This window comes from Schistocerca piceifrons, chromosome 2 (genome assembly GCF_021461385.2).
Source record: "Schistocerca piceifrons isolate TAMUIC-IGC-003096 chromosome 2, iqSchPice1.1, whole genome shotgun sequence".
NCBI classification, from domain to species: domain Eukaryota; kingdom Metazoa; phylum Arthropoda; class Insecta; order Orthoptera; family Acrididae; genus Schistocerca; species Schistocerca piceifrons.
In genome coordinates, this window is record NC_060139.1 from 2,883,774 (window position 1) to 2,906,837 (window position 23,064).

Here is a 23,064-nt window from a genome sequence, read left to right on the forward strand (position 1 = left end):
AAAGAAACTGCCAACGAGGACAATGCAGCGAAGACTGATGGATTCCAATAAACGTATGATAGATTTCAGTAATTGATACAAGGAGACGTACCATAAACATAGACGTCAAAGAGGGAAATAAGGAACTACAGAAGATATCATAAATCAGTTATTGTTGTTGACAAGTAGGTGCTGACCGTGTAAAAAGTCAAGTAAATAATAGTGACCAAAATTGAGAACAAATTCTGACTGAAGAATAAAATCACAAATGAACCAAGAGTCCTGTCTCCTTTGACTGTTTGACGCATGTGAATATGCATCAAGGACGTATCACACCTTCTCCTTTAGATGGTTTCTTCTCGGTAATGGCAGTTAAAAGAGTCGAAGAACGTGAAAAGGACTCAGAAGTTGAAAAGGAGTGAAACAGGCTTGTAGGCCGCTCCCCGTGTTATTTAATCTGTATACTCACCATGCGGTGAAGGAGACCTAGGGGAAATGGGGAAATCTAGAGAGGAACTGAAGAATAGAGAGGAGAAATTAAAACTTTGAGGTTTGCCGGTGGCGTTGTAGTTCTGTCAGAGACCAGCGGACTTGAAAGAGAAGTTGAACGGTATACATATGTCTTTAACCCATCATCTTCCAGTGATCTATTTTTAGACTCTATTGGTTTTTATTTTATTACTAATAATGGGACAATTTATATAGAATTCCAGATATTACATTATAAACCTACATGACTGACGGTAATTGTTGCAAATTTTTTATTAGTGAACACACAAACAATGGGATTTTTCTTGTATTTTAAAATGAGCCGACAATTTCCACAAATGCTTAGATCACTTGGTGGAAACAGTATCGTCTGGTGACACAGCTGTAATAAAAGTCATTCACTGGTAGCATTCAGATCTGGTAGTGGAGTTGGTGAATGAAGTTTTCTTTATTTAGTGTAGCACTATAGAACAGAGAAAATGTAAGCACACTGTGATGTAGTGTTTAAAGGCATTACAATTAATGAAGTTTTAGACATTATAAATAACGACAGTTTTGAAGGACTGATTGAGGGAAACAGTGAAAATGTTGATGTGGTTATTGTTCATCCGTATGATGATGCTTTGAAAGATAAACCTGAGGCAGATGATGGTGCAACAGGTACTGTGAATGTTCTGGATATTCCTGGATCAGTGAAAGTTCATTTTCAAAGTACTGAAAATATGGGTTTGGGACTGTGGATAATGAAGTAATGGGTGCAGGGAATTGAGTAAACTCAAGAAAACAGAAGAAACTGATGACTTACAGTAAACTGAAGCCAATACACACAAAACGACGTTTCAGCTGATGCATTTCTAGATGAAATGAAAAGCAATGTAAAGTATCTTACTCCATTTGAAGTCGGAGAAAATATCTTGAATTTCAACAATCCGTTTAACTACATCATGAGAGAAAGTCCCAGATCATTATTCGCATGCTTGTTTATTAATTATTTTAAGCATATTTAAATACTTCACTTTTCTGATGTAGAACCAAAGTCATAGATACTTTAATAGGAAATTGGTTTGTATTATTTACATAATATGGTAGAATGTGGATTGGGAAATTGTCTCATTCCATGTCCTGTGGTATGTTTACAACATGGATCACCAGGACACGAAATAAATATATAAAATATCGAAAATAATAGAGACCAATTATAACAGCACTAACATGAAAAGAAAGCTACCAGTACAAAAATATGCGTGTAAATTACCTGATTATTACATGTTAATGGGGAGATGTACTAAAAGGGAAATGTTTCTGTTTACCCCATTCTTCTATACTTCCTCACCGAGCAAGGTGGTACAGTGGTTAGCACACTGGACTCGCATTCGGGAGGATGACGGTTCAATCCCGCATCCGGCCATCCTGATTTAGGTTTTCCGTGATTTTCCTAAATCGCACCGGGCAAATGCCGGGATGGTTCCTTTGAAAGGGCACGACTGACTTCCTTTCCCATCCTTCCCTAATCCAATGAGACCGATGACATCGCTGTTTGGTCTCTTCCTCCAAACAACCAACCAACTATACTTCCTCCAATAAATATTTTCCATAACGTCTATGAAGGTAAAGTTCAAGATATGCAGGGTTGTACACAGGGACACCTACTACCTTTCTTCCTGAGTACTGAAAATGATTCACATAGCTACACCGTGAACCCTCTGTCACAAACCGTGCAGAAACTACAATGAAGCTGTAGAAAATAAGGACCTCAGTTTATACCATTTGTGCTAATGAATTCAAATTCTCTTTTCAGCAACTGGAATAAAGAGATAGCAAAGGCCAAAAAGGATGCTACATACAAACCAAGTCTTCTCAAGGCCCTTATAAAGACATTTGGTCAGCAGTACGGCCTCTTAGGGATATTTGTTGCAGTGAACATTGTAATTGTGAAGTAAGTACCATTTACACGTCTTATCCCTTCACTAAACATAAAAATTCATGTTTAGTTACACAAAAAAGATTATGATTAAAACAAATTTTGGTTGTTCAGTTTTATTGTAACTCACAAACCAGATTTCATGCCTGGTAGTCTTTTCATTAGATATTCAAAGGCCTAAAAATATTGTCAGAAATATTTCCACTTTTAATCAAACCCACTGAAAAAAAAGCTGCAATATGTACAAATATTTTAAGAGCAGCCCAAAGCGGTATTAAAATTTTTATTTATAGTAGTCAGTGAACATAAGCGAACAGATAAACTACAGGAGTCTGCTCTTCAAGCTTTATACAGCACAGAACATTACACGTAGGTAGTTTTTGCTCTCATTGTATGCTGGCAACAGGAATCTGCTTCACCAACTCTTCTTATAATCATCAACTTTGTTAATGCAGTCAGTACACTGAACATCTCATAAATGAAATGTCTTGTATAGTATGCAGTTTAAACATAGGAAGGTCAGAAATCAGTCTGTCAATTTTAACTGACATTTCCAGTTGTTTCCGTTAGTAACAAATGGCTAGTGTCAATATTTCTTCCCCAACAAGGCTCCAATTTCTTTCCATACACATGTCAAATTGAGCGAGGAAACCATGGGAACCCTATATCGGGATGACTAAACAATTATTCAGTAGGGACGTAGGGACACCATCATCTACATATAAAATGCATACACAGACTAGTGGTATGATAAATACACAGCCACAGCCACAAAAATACATATGTGTAGACATTAATGAACTACAGAGAAAAGGAAGCAGCAAAGAAAATGAGAAGTTAAAGACACACTGTACTTGTCACATGTCAATTAGCCAACTGGGTCATTCTCACACTGCCCCCTCCCCAGGTAAGGTAAGCTTGTGTGTGGATAGCTGGTAAGAGATAGCAGGGTAGTAGTGCGAGATCTTAGTTCCCCTGTTGTCATCATGGTGCCATCAAAAGTTGGTGGAAAAGCCCATGGGGGATTTTAATGTGCTTGATGGAGGCATTGGTCTCATGTAGTTGTTCGAGTGCAATCTGAAGGACGTGTCATGAAACCAGTGAACCAACCATAGGTGGTACAAATGTGCTGCACCGTTGTGTGTGTGGTGACACTGCTGCTGTGTGAGAAACACTGTTTGTTGCACTGGTGAGCTGTCTTAAGCATCCATAATGTTTTGCAAGCTGCTTGTAGTTCCCATTCCATTTCCATCAGAATAGCTTCTAACACACTGTTCTCCATAATTATGTAACTTGTTAGTACGACACGACTTTCATAATAGTTAACCGTATTACGAAGATTGTGTACAAAGTTGTGATGTTAAGACTCCCAGTAGCATCGATCATTGTTTGAAATAGAAATACTTAAGTTGTCCCCCTGTGAGTGGTGTGTGTCTTCGAACAATCGTTTACACTAGGAATAGTGCAACTATTGATGGAATGTATCAGTTGGACATTCTGTAAATGTACAGTCAAAGTGGTCTTCATGAGGGAACCAGTGGCCAAAGTAGGTTGAGCAATATCAGTTATCATGGAAGTCCACTTGTAGCTATTGGTGAGACCAACATCGAACACCAAAGTCTTGTGACCATAAATGCATATTATGGAATTAACTGCTGGTAAGGGGACCATACTGGTTTGTTTGGCTTCCAGGTAGTACATGGGTAGTGGCATGCAGGTCTGCAATCCTGTGTTACTAAAAACATTAAGCCAGAAAACTGGATGGTGATGAAGAGCTTCTGTGATGTAGTGGAGTGTCATGCTGGATGTGGCAATGTTGTCATACTGCAGCTGTCAGCTCAGTGAGTAGTATTATGACGGTTGTGTATCATACAACATCAATGGGTACTTTGTGGTAGGGGTTGTAGATCAATGTCATTCTGTGCTCCACCTAAAACAGATCACATTATGGTGTCTGGGTGCGAACACGGTTTCGTGCACTTTTTAGTTTTATAGCCACAACATCTCTGAAACCAGCAAATAACCACCCAAATTAGCTTGTAACTGCATGGTGCGGAATGGCATGGTGTATACGTGTGCTTTATGCAGCCGCAGTCTGTAGCTGCAATGTTTCTATCTGCTTAACCAGCTTCTCAGTGTTGGCTCTGAGAGTTTGGAAGTACTTGGGTATCCCCAAAAGTTGTCAGGTGAAGGCAGCATCACAGCAAAACAATGATGCATCAGACTCATCCAGAGTGGGTCGGCAGTCTTTGGTAGGAACAGGAGTTGTCATGGTGGCCGCTGTGTTGTGCAAGCCAAGCTATGTGTGTGCTCTATTGGCAATTTGGTGCAACTTCCATAATAGCTGTCATTTGAGGGCAATTAACATTAGCTGTATCTGAGTTGAGAGTTGTTGTAATATGTAGTAGCAAAATGTCCCAAATAGTCTCAATTACTCCATGAAATGTCACTTGAATTCCAGAGGTTTCTTCTCACCTAGCCTCTCATACAGGATTTGCACGTACCTTTGATCTGAGAAGAAATAGCTCGTTGACTGAGGTCACTAATCGCTAAAGTGATCTCTTCAAAATTGTCTCAGATGTGCTGTTGGCTGAAAATGTTCTCCATGATTGAAAAACATATTTATGATTGATTTGGTGCAAATGGAGGGGCCCACATTTGCAAACATAATTTGGAATGACTGTTAGAGCTGACAGGCAGAAGTCTGTTGCTTTCAAAAGTGGTGTCAGCATGGGAGAAAGGCCCAGGAGCATATTCACGCTGGGATTACTGTCACGTGACACTACTGTATGGCTGTGCAAAGCATTGTTCTGTGGTTGCACACTGTATCTGGTGGCACAACAAATGGAGTTATTACCATGATATTCCTAGTTGGATCAATATGTGTCACAGAATCCTGTAGTTGAAGTACAGGATCTGGGCATTAGGTATGGTAGCCATGACTGTAAGTATCTGTGCAAATTGTGGCAGAAAATCTATCCACAAGAACACAATTTCTTCTCCCAGTCTCAAATTAGATTTGGACATTATAAACTGTAGATAAAATGCGTACATGGACTAGTGGTGTGATAATTACACAGCTACAAAAATTCAAGTGTGTAGACATTAATGAGTTATGGAAAACAGGAAGCAACAAAGACACATTGCACTTGTCAGATATCAATTAGCGATTGTGTCACTCCCATAAGTCTGTAGTCTTAATTAGTTACTGCACTATCTCACTGAGTGAACACTGGAACAAGTTTGAATTGCATGAGGATGAATCATTTGAAAAGTTTGCTTTTGGATGCCACACTATTGTTGAAGATACTAAGCTGCAACTGAATGCTGGAATGGGCAACATGATGTTTCCTCTGACACATCTAATTGCAGTCCTAATTCAGATTATGCTTGAGGAAGTCTTCATGTATGCATATAATAACACAACATTCAGCAGTTGAAAATCATGTGATTACTGTAGTTGAGTTAATCCTTTGAGCACCAAAGATTTCTGCCTGAAACCACCATTTTATTAATTTTATTTTGAAGTCCCAGTGCCTTTTGCATAAAATCACCAGCCTTATTGCAAGGCAGAGACATCTAGTGGCACTGCCTACAGCAGTTAGACTGGGATGAGGTGTACCGTGAACCTGATGCCAATTTAAAATATAATTTATTTCATGACATTTTTGTAAATGCATTTGAAAACTGCTTCCCCAAGAAAATAGTTAAATATACTCGTAAGAAACCTTGTAACAAACCATGGCTTACTAAGGGTATAAAAATATCTTGTAACCGGAAAAGGGAAATGTATCTGACAGCAAGAAAGAGTAGTGACCCAGAAACTATCAAAAATTATAAAAACTACTGTGTTATATTAAGAAAAGTTATTAAAAAATCCAGGAGTATGTGTATCATGTCTGAAATCAGCAACTCTCATAATAAAATTAAAACAATTTGGAATATTATTAAAAGAGAAGCAGGTCAACCAAGAGCACAGGAAGACAGTATTACCATCAAATTGAATGAAAACTTTACAAACAAAAAGTCAGAAGTTGAAAATATTTTTAATAATCATTTTCTAAATGTTGTGGATATAGTAGGATCCAGGTGTTCATTAGAAGATGCTAGGCTGTTAATGGAAGAGGCCATACCTATGCAATTTGATACAATTGAAATCTCACCCACTTCTCCCTCTGAAATTAGGAAAATAATAAACTTGCTTAAAAGCAAAAACTCACATGGAATTGATGGCATTTCCAGCAAAATACTAAAAGCTTGTTCTCAACAGATAAGTAAGATTCTCAGCCACCTGTGTAATAGCTCTCTGGAACAGGGCATTTTCCCTGATAGGCTGAAATATGCTATTGTTATACCTTTGCATAAAAATGGGGATAGATCTGATGTCAACAATTACCGTCCAATCTCCCTTCTAACAGCTTTATCCCATTGGGATTTTTTGTGATCTCTCAAAGGCTTTTGATTGTGTAAATCATGAAATTCTGCTAGACAAGCTCAAGTATTGTGGCATGAGTGGGACAGTGGACAAATGGTTTAATTCGTACCTAACTGGAAGAGTGCAGAAAGTTGAAATAAGTAGTTCTCGTAACATGCAACGATCAGCACATTCCTCAAACTGGGGAACTATCAAGAATGGGGTTCCACAAGGGTCAGTCTTGGGTCCTTTGTTGTTCTTATTATACATTAGTGACTTGCCATTCTATATTCATGAAGAGGCAAAGTTAGTTCTCTTCGCTGATGATACAAGTATAGTAATCACACCTGAGAAACAAGAATTAACTGATGAAATTGTCAATACTGTCTTTCAGAAAATTACTAAGTGGTTCCTTGTAAACGGACTCTCACTGAATTTTGATAAGACACAGTACATACAGTTCCATACAGTGAATGGTATGACGCCATTAATAAATATAGATCTTAATCAGAAGCATATAGCTAGGGTAGAATATTCCAAATTTTTAGGTATGTCCATTGATGAGAGATTAAATTGGAAGAAACACATTGATGATCTGCTGAAACGTTTGAGTTCAGCTACTTATGCAATAAGGGTCATTGCAAATTTTGGTGATAAACATCTTAGTAAATTAGCTTACTACGCCTATTTTCACTCATTGCTTTCATATGGCATCATATTTTGGGGTAATTCATCACTGAGGAATAAAGTATTTATTGCACAAAAGCGTGTAATCAGAATAATAGCTGGAGTCCACCCAAGATCATCCTGCAGACATTTATTTAAGGATCTAGGGATATTCACAGTAGCTTCTCAGTATATATACTCTCTTATGAAATTTGTTATTAACAACCAAACCCAATTCAAAAGTAATAGCAGTGTGCATAACTACAATACTAGGAGAAAGGACGATCTTCACTATTCAAGATTAAATCTAACTTTGGCACAGAAAGGGGTGAATTATACTGGCACTAAAGTCTTTGGTCACTTACCAAATAGTATCAAAAGTCTGACAGATAACCAACAAGTATTTAAGAAGAAATTAAAAGAATTTCTGAATGACAACTCCTTCTACTCCATAGAGGAATTTTTAGATATAAATTAAGAAAAAAAAGAAAAAAAAACAAAAATATTAAAAAAAAATAAAAAATAAAATAAAAAATAAAGAAAAACAAAAAAACACAAAAAAATAAAGTTGTTATATTAACTTAAGTATGTTGTTAAATTAACCTAATTATGTCATGTATTGGAAAATTCTACTCGTTCCACATCATTACGAAATATCGTATTCATGATCCATGGAACTAGTATTAATCTAATCTAATCTAATCTAATCTAATTTACACTGAGATAGGTAGTGATCATCCAATGCAAATCAATTGGGATAAAGCCTACAGTAAATCTTTACATCATACACCTGCTGGATGTGTAATGCATATTCTGGCTTCACACATCATGCAGTGTGATGCATGCAGCAAGAATACGCACTACACCTCCGGCATGTTTATGATGTTAAGATTTGCTGTAGGCCTCATCCTGTTTGGTTTGCGTTAGAGTGTACCACTTGCCGTAATAAGGACACTGTGCAATGTTTTTAATGTCATGGCAAGGGGCATTTATTTACCTGCTGGGATATTTTATGCACAATACGCCATGTACCCATCACTATCAAATATCAGCCACTCTGAAGGTGCCTAAATAAAGGTGAAACACGTCATTGGGAAATAATAAAGAATTTTAACACTGCAACCTGGTCTGTTTGTTTCTTTACATCATACATACTGGTTGCTGTCGTGAACTGGAAATCGTTCTGCAAGTTTCAAAAACTATTGCTAACTGAAGAATCTAGGAATTTACTATGGCTCTGCTGCCTCCCCGAAGTTTTACTTCCATAGATACTGTGAAGGCTCCCTTGTGGACTGTGAAGACAAGATTATACTAATTGCAGCATGTACAGAGGCTTTCAAGCAGTCTTTCTAACCATATCCTATAAGAAAATAGAACAAGAAAAACCCTAATATGTGGTACAATCAGAAGCACCCACTGCAATGCACTTTACAGTAGTTGGCATGGCACGGATGAAGAAGAGGTTGTATATATTTGTATGTCTCAGTGCCTGGTAAGTAAATACTCCTCTTCTGAATCAAATGATTTAGTGTGTGTGTTATAGGGGCTGGTGAAATTTTGTATGACAGAAATAATGGTAATATTCATTGTATGTTAGTGTAGATCTTAGCTTTAATTGATTATTGTCATTTAATGTTCATTTGACAAGTAACACATTTTCTTTCAAAATTGTAAGAAGTTGCTCCTTGTTTCACTTGCTTGTATTTTGCAAAAATGTAGCTCCTGCTGTACTGAAATCAAATTGTACTGTTTACACAGCACTTCCAGGCCAATACTTCTAGGTCTCCTCTTGCAGTATTTCACACCTGATACAACAGTCACGGAGGAGGCAGCTCTCTGGTATGGAGGAGGGCTAATCGTCATATTGTTTCTGTGTCTCTTCATGAGTCATCACAGTGGCTTCATTGCACAGCAAATAGGGATGCGTATCCGTGTAGCTATTTGTTCACTTATCTACAGGAAGGTGAGTTTGTTTCACTATGCACTCTCTTCTCTACATCTCCCTCCTATTCTCAACTCCTCCCTCTGGTTCTCTTGATCTCTTACTTTATTCTTCTGGAGTGTATTTATAAGCAGACATTGTCATTAAAAGAAAAAACTGGTGCCCAATTATTGAATAATTTCATAAGGTTATGTCTTCACTAGCACTGAATATAAGTTCTTCATCTTACCACAATATCAGGCAGTTTGAAGTTTTTAAACTCATGCATTTAATCCAAGCCTTATGTATGCAACAGATGTCGAAGTGGTAGCCTCACTCTCTAGCCATTTTTAGAAGGTCTGGTGAATAATTTCTGAACAATGCATTTCTTTAATTTGTTTGACATTAGTGTCATTTGTAAATCATGTGCTTAACAAATTGTAGAGGAATCTAACATATCATATGTCTGCTTGTGTCTGTGTATGTGCGGATGGATATGTATGTGTGTGCGAGTGTATATCTGTCCTTTTTTCCCCCTAAGGGAAGTCTTTCCACTCCCGGGATTGGAATGACTCCTTACCCTCTCCCTTAAAACCCACATCCTTTCGTCTTTCCCTTTCCTTCCCTCTTTCCTGATGACGCAACAGTTTGTTGTGAAAGCTTGAATTTCGTGTGTATGTTTGTGTTTGTTTGTGTGTCTATCGACCTGCCAGCACTTTCGTTCGGTAAGTCACATCATCTGTATTTTTAGATATATTTTTCCCACGTGGAATGTTTCCCTCTATTATATATATATATATATAGTCACACACACATTCGTGCTAAGACATCTCTCATACACATGACCACTGTCTGGCAACACCAGTGCTCTTAAAGATGTGACAAATATAAGCACTTTTATGACCTGTTATGCCAATAGTTGGCCTAAATATGTCCTATTACAAAAAAGGTGTAAGTAAGACTTAATATGCATAAAAATACATTTTTCTACATTACAATACCTAGATCACACATAAAATGTTGCAAAACCCATGCTCAAGCTTAGGAGGAAAATCTGACTTGTTATTAAAATCCAGATCCTAATTATTACAAATTCATTATTAGTATTCCTACTTTTTTAAAGTTCTGATGAAAATTGCATATTTGCAGAAGCATAAATGTTACAAAAAGTTTTACAATATTGAATTAATGTTTGACACTGGTTACATGCTCAAACAATTTCTCTTTTTGTGCAAAATCTTATTAAGTATTAACTTTAAACAATTCATTTTTGAAATATGCAAATTGTTGTTAAATTGCAGGGTTCAATATTTAGCTCACATTATTTGATCTAACAAGATCTCTTATAAACTATAGCATAGATTACTGCATTAATTACGGATTATTTTACAGTTTTAATAATTGGTCTCACTTTACACAGTATATGTTTAAGGCTTTCTATTTGATAATTTTTCTATATTATCATGTTACATACATGAGTTATTATTTTACTGCAATTGAAATTATTTTTTTACTAGAGTGGAGATGTACAGCAGTATCCCAAATGATACAGCTTTACTATCTTGTTAATAAAATAGTGTAGCAAACATTAATACTCAGAGGTCATTTAGTTATTCCCAGTAGTGTTAGATAATGAATAATAAATAAGAAAGAAACACATACAGTTTGAAAGATACAATAACATAATACACAATACCTTGTATCCAGTGGTACACCAAAAACCATGTATTGCATACTCCTGTACAACATCTAACACTGTTACATTACAAAATGTACAACCAAAGATGAGATCCGATTTGGTTACATGGCAGCATTGTCAGACACTGCCATGTTACAAAACAGAATCTACATACTATACGCATATCTCACCAGATGACCCGAATTAGGTGATAATATAAACAAATATCCTTAATGTTCCTCTTTGACATAGTTGTAAGTAATGTATTCAAGTTACATTCAGTGTTGGTGAAAACACAGCCTTATAAAATTGTGTATTGTAAATGTTATTTAATTTTTTTTAGGACAATACTGACTGATTTATACAGAGAAATTGACTGAAATAATTTCTTAGTGGTCTTTCATGTATTGTTACTTTAACATTGTTACCTTACTGTTCCTTAAGACTTTCTATCTGGTTAAAACATATTGCTCATATTTATAATATTTTCCAGACAATTCGTTTGAGTAAAGCAACGGCAGGACAAACAGCCACAGGAAAGATGATAAATCTTCTTTCAAATGATGTTAATCGGTTTGATTTTGTAACATTTTTCCTTCACTACTTCTGGATAACTCCATTAGAGACAGTTGTGGCAACATATTTCATATGGAAAGCAGTTGGATGGGCAGCTATTATAGGAGTTGCTGGAATTTTTCTTCAGACGATGCCTGTTCAGAGTAAGTGTTACTTTTTCTGGTAGATCTTCCTTAGATGCTGTTGTTCATATTTTAGCCATGGAACAATCTGTACTCAGTCTCCTACTTTATGTATGATGACTTACATTTAACAACAAACTTCTGATGCCATCCTAAAAGACACAAAGATGCCACTTCCACATTTTGTACCATGAGACTACTTTCTGAAATGTTAAATAAGACTCTAGATATTTGTATACTTCTGTACTTAAGTGAACATTTTTCTGAAAAATGCTATTTTACTGTCACACCCTTCACCATCTGGATCCTCCCCTTCATCACCAACTTTTCTGCATTGTGCAGACGGGAGTTTTCCTTTCTGCTCCCCATTTTTCCCCTCCTCTCCCTCCCCAGCAGCTTCTCAATGCTACACCTGTCAGTCCTGTCCAGCCAACTCTAGACACTGCATGCTCCACCAGGCAGCACCAATTCCTCTTCAACCACCCGTACCCTGCTGTCCCTCTCCCTTGAGTGCCCACTCCAGATTGTTGCTTCCGTTCAACATGTTTCTGTTGCAGTCTGGCCAGAGTGGCTGGAGGTAGGGCCATGTGCCTCTGAGATGTGCTCACTTGTATGAATGTTGTGACTTTCTCTTTCCCTCTCTTCTCTTTCTTTTCCTTCCTGAAGAAGGCTTTGTCTAGAATCTAGTGCGTAATAGCCTTTGCATTGTGCCTGTCTGCAGCTTAACATGTCATTTTTATGGTGAGTATCAATCTATCTTTTATGAAAATTTTGAAAGGATGAGGCAGTTGAATGGATAAAAAATCTACTCATGAAGTGGCAGCAGGAGAATACATATATAAAAGTATTTAAATCTGCAAGCTTTCAGACTATTAGTTCTAGAATACCTTGCATAGTCCTCTTTGAAAAACAATATTTTGGCACTTGTGTCACAATAAACTGTGTATATTCACTGAAGTCCTTCATCATTGCCAAGCCTCACATTTCTCACAAACAACAGTGCAGTGTATGTGTCTAACACTAGCATCAAAAACAATCACTGTACAGAAAAGAGCCATACACAATGACATATATGTGCATGACAACCTGCTGTAGCACATAAAATGTCTTGTGGGTAATATAATTGCATTTTAAGGGTGAATTACAGAATTTCCCATTGGGCAATTCCTTATTTACTTATGAGTTTTCTCTCACAGATGCTTTAAATTAACATAAGCTATAACATAAGTAATATTCCCTCTATTTTAATATGAAGTTTCATAAAGTAATTGGATAGGTAAAAAATCTACTCATCAAATGGTGGCAGGAGAACACACATAAAAAGGTATTTAAATCTGCAAGCTTTCAGATGTCCTGTTAGTAAAAGGCTTGTCAAACAGCAACAAAAAAAGAAAAGCTGGGTGACTGGAGAAGTAATCCATGCCAGAAATAATCTGAGAGTGTATTATGACCTCTCCAAACAAAAAAATACTGAGGCCTACAACACACTGTATAAAATAAAAAAGAAAGAGTACTGTAGTTTTATCAGAGAAACTAAAGCATCATTAATCAGGATGTCTATAGATAAGGGAAAGAACTACTCAAAAGGTTTATGGTCGTTCATTAATGAAGAGAGAGGAAAAGTAACAAATCGGGCAGAGGACATCTGCCAACTGATGAGTGGGAAAAGCAACGCAAACCCTCTAGAAGTAGCCAGTACTTTTAACAGATATTATATTACTGCAGCAGACGAATTAATAAGTCAAAATAAAACAAATGCAGTAAGTAAATTGTTAAACCCCCCACATACAAATCATACTATGGTTTTCATACCTACAACAGATGCAGAAGTGTCAAACATAATTAAAAAAACTTAAAATTAAACATTCATCTGGCTTGGATGGTGTCACATCACATCTCATAAAGGAATGCAGGGAATGTATATTAAAACCATTGACACAAATGCTGAATGCTGCGATAGAAGAAGGTATATTTCCAGATTCACTGAAAGTAAGTAAAGTGAAGCCAATATTTAAGAAAGGGAACAGGGATGAATTAGGAAATTACAGGCCAATATCATTGATCTCAACATTTGCTAAAATCTATGAAATGATAATAAAGAATAGAATTGTAAGTTTTATAACAAAGTACAGTATACTGCATTCATCACAACATGGTTTCAGAGAAAGGAAGTCAACAAAAACAGCATCAACAGATATAATTGAGCACATTCTTAATTTACTTGACAGGCAACAAAAGACTTGTGGGATTTTTGTGGACCTATCTAAGGCATTGGATTGTGTGAACCACTCAAAATTAATGATGAAATTATATCAGTATGGAATTAGAGGAAAATGCTATGACATACTTAAATCATACATTACAAATAGGAAACAATGCACAGAAATCAGACATACTAGTGGGGGAAATATAACAAACTACAGATCAGAATTACAAACAGTTAAACACGGTGTGCCGCAAGGGTCTGTGCTTGGGCCAATACAATTTATACTCTACGTAAATGACTTCCCTACCTATATAAATCAGAAACTTATAATGTATGCTGATGACACAACAATCATTTGCACAGCTGACACAAAGGAGGAGCTTGGGAAGGAAGCACTCCTGACTATTGAAAATGCAAATAAATATTTAACACAAAACAACCTGTTTATGAATCAGTCTAAAACAATGAATGTAGTTTTTCAGACCAAGCATAGTGAAAATTATAATATAAATGTTAATATAAATGGAAAGACTATTAAAGAAGTAACCAGCACAAATTTTGTAGATTAGATTAGATTAGATTAATAATTTAACAACATACTTAAGTTAATATAACAACTTTATTTTTTTGTGTTTTTTTGTTTTTCTTTATTTTTTATTTTTATTTTTTTTATTTTTTTTTAAATATTTTTTTTTCTTTTTTTTCCTTAATTTATATCTAAAAATTCCTCTATGGAGTAGAAGGAGTTGTCATTCAGAAATTCTTTTAATTTCTTCTTAAATACTTGTTGGTTATCTGTCAGACTTTTGATACTATTTGGTAAGTGACCAAAGACTTTAGTGCCAGTATAATTCACCCCTTTCTGTGCCAAAGTTAGATTTAATCTTGAATAGTGAAGATCGTCCTTTCTCCTAGTATTGTAGTTATGCACACTGCTATTACTTTTGAATTGGGTTTGGTTGTTAATAACAAATTTCATAAGAGAGTATATATACTGAGAAGCTACTGTGAATATCCCTAGATCCTTAAATAAATGTCTGCAGGATGATCTTGGGTGGACTCCAGCTATTATTCTGATTACATGCTTTTGTGCAATAAATACTTTATTCCTCAGTGATGAATTACCCCAAAATATGATGCCATATGAAAGCAATGAGTGAAAATAGGCGTAGTAAGCTAATTTACTAAGATGTTTATCACCAAAATTTGCAATGACCCTTATTGCATAAGTAGCTGAACTCAAACGTTTCAGCAGATCATCAATGTGTTTCTTCCAATTTAATCTCTCATCAATGGACATACCTAAAAATTTGGAATATTCTACCTTAGCTATATGCTTCTGATTAAGGTCTATATTTATTAATGGCGTCATACCATTCACTGTACGGAACTGTATGTACTGTGTCTTATCAAAATTCAGTGAGAGTCCGTTTACAAGGAACCACTTAGTAATTTTCTGAAAGACAGTATTGACAATTTCATCAGTTAATTCTTGTTTCTCAGGTGTGATTACTATACTTGTATCATCAGCGAAGAGAACTAACTTTGCCTCTTCATGAATATAGAATGGCAAGTCATTAATATATAATAAGAACAACAAAGGACCCAAGACTGACCCTTGTGGAACCCCATTCTTGATAGCTCCCCAGTTTGAGGAATGTGCTGATCTTTGCATGTTACGAGAACTACTTATTTCAACTTTCTGCACTCTTCCAGTTAGGTACGAATTAAACCATTTGTGCACTGTCCCACTCTGCCACAATGCTTGAGCTTGTCTAGCAGAATTTCATGATTTACACAATCAAAAGCCTTTGAGAGATCACAAAAAATCCCAATGGGTGGTGTTCGGTTATTCAGATCATTCAAAATTTGACTGGTGAAAGCATATATGGCATTTTCTGTTGAAAAACCTTTCTGGTAACCAAACTGACATTTTGTTAGTACTTCATTTTTACAGATATGTGAAGCTACTCTTGAATACATTACTTTCTCAAAAACTTTGGATAAAGCTGTTAGAAGGGAGATTGGACGGTAATTGTTGACATCAGATCTATCCCCCTTTTTATGCAAAGGTATAACAATAGCATATTTCAGTCTATCAGGGAAAATGCCCTGTTCCAGAGAGCTATTACACAGGTGGCTGAGAATCTTACTTATCTGTTGACAACAAGCTTTTAGTATTTTGCTGGAAATGCCATCAATTCCATGTGAGTTTTTGCTTTTAAGCAAGTTTATTATTTTCCTAATTTCAGAGGGAGAAGTGGGTGAGATTTCAATTGTATCAAATTGCATAGGTATGGCCTCTTCCATTAACAGCCTAGCATCTTCTAATGAACACCTGGATCCTACTATATCCACAACATTTAGAAAATGATTATTAAAAATATTTTCAACTTCTGACTTTTTGTTCGTAAAGTTTTCATTCAATTTGATGGTAATACTGTCTTCCTGTGCTCTTGGTTGACCTGTTTCTCTTTTAATAATATTCCAAATTGTTTTAATTTTATTATGAGAGTTGCTGATTTCAGACATGATACACATACTCCTGGATTTTTTAATAACTTTTCTTAATATAACACAGTAGTTTTTATAATGTTTGATAGTTTCTGGGTCACTACTCTTTCTTGCTGTCAGATACATTTCCCTTTTCCGGTTACAAGATATTTTTATACCCTTAGTAAGCCATGGTTTGTTACAAGGTTTCTTACGAGTATATTTAACTATTTTCTTGGGGAAGCAGTTTTCAAATGCATTTACAAAAATGTCATGAAATAAATTATATTTTAAATTGGCATCAGGTTCACAGTACACCTCGTCCCAGTCTAACTGCTGTAGGCTTTCCCTGAAATTTGCAATTGTTAAATCGTTGACTGAACGTACTACTTTGGAGGATTGTTTAGTATTGCTGAATGGAGCTATGTACTATAATAGACAAACATTTAGCTTGGGGGGAGCACATAGATGCACTGTGTAAAAAGATAAACAAACAGATCTTCATCATGCATAAAACAGCTAAGACTGTGGATTATAAAGTCCTCAGATCAATGTATTATGGACTTGTCTTCCCACATTTGTCTTATTCAGTTCATATATGGGGAAATGCACAAGATGGCTACCTAAAAAGAATATTCACAATTCAGAAAAGGGCAGTGAGATGCTTTGCAAAAATACCACCAAGACAGACCTGTAGGCAAGCTTTTGTACACTATAATATTATGACAGTATATTCACTGTACATATACCAAAGCATAATGGGGGTAAGGTCAAGTGAGAAACACCTCCTAAATAAAGATGTACACAAACACGGTACAAGAGGAAATGAAAATTACTACATCATAAACAGAAATCTAAAACTGTCTATGACTGCCCCAGAAGAAGCAGGCAAAAGGTTTTTTAATAAACTCCCCAAAATCATTAAAAAAGAAACAGGTCTAAAATGCTTTAAAAATCATTTGAAACTATATCTCACAGAGAAATGTATATACAGTTTGAGTGAATACTAAGATGGTGTTGAAATATATCATTACTGAAATGTACCTGTAAAAATTATCATTTCTGTATGTTGTTTGGATTTGTGTGTACATATAATGTGAAACATGTAAAACCTTTGTATGATTATGGACTATTTCTGTTTAATTATTTGTTTCATTTATATATAATGAAATCAAATTTGATGTTAATAGGCTACTGTATGACACACCCAATACTCTCAGCTGGATTTTCAGATGGAGTCCATGGGCAAAGAATAAATAAATAAATAAATCAGCTAAAATACGAGTGCATACTGAAAAATAATGCCACCGAATTTTGTATGAGAAAACTGTAAAAGTTTTTTTAAATAAAAAAATGTTATTGACATTCTACATCTTTACACTATCAAAGTGGTGTCCTCAAAGATGTTCTTTAAGTTTTTTAAATGGATATAAATCAGATGGGATCGAGTCGGGACTGTATGAAGGATGACTGATAACAGCGAGCCCAAGGCATCAGATTGTTGCTGATGTTGCAGTGCTTTTATGTGGTCTGGCATTGTCATGCTAAAAGAGAAGGGGCTCTATGTGTGGATGATCTCATTTAATTTGGAACTTGATTACAGCATGCTGTTTCTCACACAGAGAAATAGATAAGTTACACACTGCAATTTGGAGCCCTCTAGTGACAGAGAGATGCAAAGTGTAGACATGAAGAGTAAAAGTGTAGAATTCTAATAACATCTGTTTTACTTGAAATGTTTTAAAACTTATCAGATAAAAAATTCAGAAGCATTACTTTCCAGCATGCCCTTGTGTATAGGGCAATCTTGCACTGATATTGCAAACTACAAACTATTCATATTTTTTACCATTGTTAATACTTCCATGAAAGTAAAAAAATAACAGATACAGATGTGTTATGTACTCATTACAGTGAAACTTTCTTAGCCATTTTTTTTTTATTTTTATTTTATTTTAGCTTACATAACACGGATGACTACAATGTATCGTTCAAAAATTGCTGTAAGAACTGATGACAGAGTTCGGCTAATGAATGAAATCATCACAGGAGTCCAAGTAATTAAAATGTATGCATGGGAAAAGCCATTTGAAAAAATGGTTGAAATTGCTCGAAGGTATGTCTTTATGCAATTACGCATATTAAGAACTGTTTGTAAATGTCACAGTTGTAAATATCCTTGTATTTCATTAAGTACTGAGCAATCCTAGTAGCACTTACTGCTTAGTAAAGCATCTACATGTAACAAGAATTGTCATGTATTATGTTCAAATGTTGTACACTGCAAAACAGTTAATCTATAAATTACATGTTAATCTGCAAGCTATTAAATTTAACAGGTTGTGGACTCTGGGTAGTTGGGTAGCAGAAATGACAGTTGTGTTGGTTGCAGGCAAATCATTAATAGTATTTATTAACAGAATTGTGGAGCATATCTACTATGCATTCACACTATCATGCAGATAAGAATGAATTGAACTTTCAGGTATCACTCCAGAGATATCACTAAACTCAATGTTAACTACACACTGAATTTGTATATGATAAGTTGTCACTTGGAGTGCATGAGACAACCCTCACATCCCCCCTCCCCAGAAGTGGTAGGAAGGCCTGGCAATGGTGTTGGAACCTCTTGTTCCTCTTCACTTCCTGCATGAGCATCACTACACATGCTGTGGCACACTAGAAAGCAGAGCAGGACTGGACAATTTCTTTGACATGCCCTTCTGGCTAGTTGTTATTTTACTGGCTTTTCAGGAATTAAGAGGCTGATAATTTGCACATAAGTGGTATGACCAATCTTTCTTTCTGGCACTAAATGTATGGGGGATGCCCAAGGGCTGTCCAGAGGGCATATTATTCCTGCCTGTACTAATTCATCAATAGCAGCCTTAGTAGCTCACAACCTGTATGGAGCTAGCCAATGCACCTTTTGAAAGACTGGTGGGGACAGTTACATCAGATGTAGTTGAGAGCTTGAGGAAGAAGCACATGTTTTTGTTTTTTCGCTAAGTACCCTAATGTAAAATTGGCGAGAGGTAGAAATGGACCCTGCAGGGGTCTTGGATACTGTGACTGTTGAAGACCAGAGGTCATATACCCAGATTGAAACTTTATGCAGTAAAAAAGAAATCCACAGTGCATTAAGTGAAGTTTGTGGTGAGTTTACAGTGGACCACAGCACAGTTTCACTTTGGGTTAATTGTATTCTTGGTAGTTGTAAGACCATAGATGATAATTCAAGACCTGGAAGGCCAAAAATATCAACAGATGCATGAAGTGTGAAGCTTGTGGCAGATGCTCATGAAGAAGATCACAGTGTGACTTGTGAGGAACACTCTGAAGACACAGGAATTCCCCCAACATCAGTATTCCATATTATGACAAATGGTCTGAAGAAGAGTAAAATTTCTACAAGATGGGTCCCACACTGTCTGACTGCTAAGAGAAGCAGAAATGCCTGGACATTGCAACTTTGCTCAAACAATGATTCAACCATGAAGGTCAAGAATTTTTGTGTTAAACAGTTGCTATTGATGAAATATGGATTAGAGACTTTGAACTGGAGTTGAAATCACAGTCCAGTGAGTGGAGAACTTCAGATTATCTACATAAAAAAATAAAAAAAATCAGTGCACTCAATCAAATCCAAAGCAGATGATGATTTTTGCTTATGATCACTAAGGAGTCATCATGAAAGACAGCATCCCATGTGGAACAGGTGTCACAGCTATTATCCTAACTTCATGCACAATCTGCAAAAAAATGCGCAAAACCCAATCTCAGTTGCATAAGGCTGGGCCAGTCATATTGGCAATGTTATAGCCCAAACACCATATGGTTACAGACGGGAAGTGTTGCCACATCCTCCCTACAGTCTGGACATTACTAACAGACAGTCATGGCAGATATCTATCCAGCATGCTTCATGAGAAGAAGTGCAACATATAAGTGACTAGTGTAGTGAAACCAGGAGCGGGATGTAAAAATGTTGTAGACACCAACTCTCAGATGAAATTTATGCAGGAAAATGACTTTATCATCTGTATAATGGATTCAAATGATGTGGCAAAAAATGCAGCAGAGGTTTGCGTGAAAACCCTACAGAATTTTTTACAAGTTAACAAATGCAGAAACACAGTAGTTGTCACACTGCCTCATAGGCACAATCTAATGTATAGTTCATGTGTAAACAAAGAAATTCAGAAAACAAACATTAAAATAAGGAAACTGTGTTCTCAATATGCTAAGTGTGATATACTGGATATAAGCAAGCTGGATCAAAATCTGCACACGAAGCATGGAAAGCATTTGAACTATGAAGGGGAAAGGTTTATTTGTGATCGTGTTAGTGAAATAATTAAAGAAAGACTTCTAAGGAATAGAACAATCTATCAGCTTCCTGTACATCCTTACAACAACAGCGAGGGACACAACCAGCTAGAGCAAAACTACGACCATCAAGAAGTGAGGATTTTTACTGGCCATAGATGAAGACAGCACTTCCATAGTCCATCGCAGAAGTGTTCTTCAGATTAAAACAAAAGGAAGGCAGAGACAAATAAAGGTAAGTGATGAATCAGATATGCCAAGCAGAAACCCCAAGTTTATAATAGTCCATCAAAACGTGCAGTCATTGCGAAACAAAATAATGAGCTAGAGGTATTACTGTCAGATCAATTAAAAGAAGTATCTGTAATGTGTTTTAGTGAACATTGGCTAACTGATGAGATGTTAGCAATCACAAGTATACAGGCTTATGTTATGACATCTTGTTTCTGTAGAAAAATACCTACACGTAGAGGAACGTGTATATTTGTGAAAGACAGTATCAGCTATTGCTGCCTAAAATCTCACAAAAAATTAGGAAAAGAAGGCGATTTTGAAATCTCTGCTGTAGAACTAACCTCAATAAAAATGATCATCATTTGCATGTACAGAAGTCCAAACTCAAACATAAAAATATTCTTTAACCAACGTGAAGGTAGTCTTGACAGTATCAGGGACCTAAACAAAACAGTTATAATATGTGGAGACTTTAACATTGACTTTAACAAAGTTTCAAAAGATAGAGGTGATCTTATGGTTATTTGTGCAACATACAACCCGCTTCAAATTATAAATTCCCCTGCCAGAGTTACAAGTGTACCCAGCACCATTATTGATATGATACTGATAAACAAGGATAGCCTCATATGTAGGTAGAAACTTCAACACAGGCTTCAGTAACCACTATGCACAGCTTCTTGAAATATCTTCAATGCCAAACTTAATTAAACAAACAAACAATAAAAATAGAAAGAACCTTCAGCCATCAAAACATTGAATACTTTAGGAATTTACTTAAGAGGGAAACATGGACTGAAATGTACAGATAGGAGAACACAGATGAGAAATTCAACACATTTATGGATACATTGACACATTATTTTAACATGTCATTTCCAGCTAATAGTCCGCCCCCGCTATCTGAGTGGTCAGTGCGACAGACTGTCAATCCAAAGGGCCCGGGTTCGATTCCCAGCTGGGTCGGAGATTTTCTCCGCTCACGGACTGGGCGTTGTGTTGTCCTAATCATCATCATTTCATTCCCATCAACACGTAAGTCGCTGAAGTGGCGTCAAATCGAAAGACTTGCACCAGGCGAATGGTCTACCCGACGGGAGGCCCTCGTCACACAGCATTTCATTTCATTTTCCAGCTAAAAATCATAAAATCAAGTGTAGTTGGCTTAACAGAACAAATTACTCGTTGACAACAGGTATAAAAAAGTGATGCACTGAAAAACGAAGATTATATGAGAACTCCAAGTCTTTCATAGGATCCAATGAATTCCTTGCATATTTCAAGAATTATAAAATGATACTTAAAAAAATGATAAAAGAAGCTAAAGTAATGGCAAATGACTGCTATATAAATAATGCCAATAACAAAATGAAAGCTGTGTGGAGTATAGTGAAACAGCAAACTGACAATGTTTCTCCTCAAAATTCCAATATTAAATTGAATTGTAATGGCAAAGAAATTAATGATCCTAAAGAAATAGCAAATGTGTTCAACACTTATTTTAGCAATATAAGTGAGCAATTAATCGCTGAAATCAAACCTTGCAATATAAACTGCCCCAGTATCATCTGTAAATACTAACATTAATTCTACTTCACTGTTTCTCTTTCCAACAACCCATAAAGAAGTCCTGTCAGTTATCAGAACTTTAAAAGTGAATCATTCCACTGCAGTAGGTGGAATCCCAGACAGCCTTGTTAAAAAATGTGGAGATCTCAGTAGTGAACCATTAGCTCACCTTTATAATAGTTGCTTTCAAACTGGAATTTTCCCATCATGCCTAGAAACAGTTAATCTCAAATCACTATTCAAAAAAGGTAAAAAGGATGAAGTGCCTAACTACAGGCCCATTCTCTACTATCTGTATTCTCAAATATTATAGAAAAAATTTTTCAAAGAAGAGTAGTAGACTTTCTGGAAGAGCACCAAACACTATCCACAGCACATGGTTTCAGGAAAGGCTGATCAACTCATACAGCAATTTTTGAACTATTAAGTGAAGTACTTCAGAGACTAGATAATGTCAAAAATGT

General features: G+C 36.1%; 1 protein-coding gene across 1 annotated transcript in view; it reads left to right on the forward strand.

The window, feature by feature from the left end:
* The window catches only part of LOC124776028 (probable multidrug resistance-associated protein lethal(2)03659), a 183,192-nt gene that overhangs the window by 45,598 nt on the left and 114,530 nt on the right, over positions 1–23,064 (forward strand). The window contains exons 3-6 of the mRNA XM_047250867.1: positions 2,267–2,404; positions 9,228–9,432; positions 11,562–11,787; positions 18,425–18,581. Of these exons, the coding sequence (XP_047106823.1) occupies positions 2,267–2,404; positions 9,228–9,432; positions 11,562–11,787; positions 18,425–18,581 (726 nt within the window). The remainder of the gene's footprint in view (positions 1–2,266; positions 2,405–9,227; positions 9,433–11,561; positions 11,788–18,424; positions 18,582–23,064) is intronic.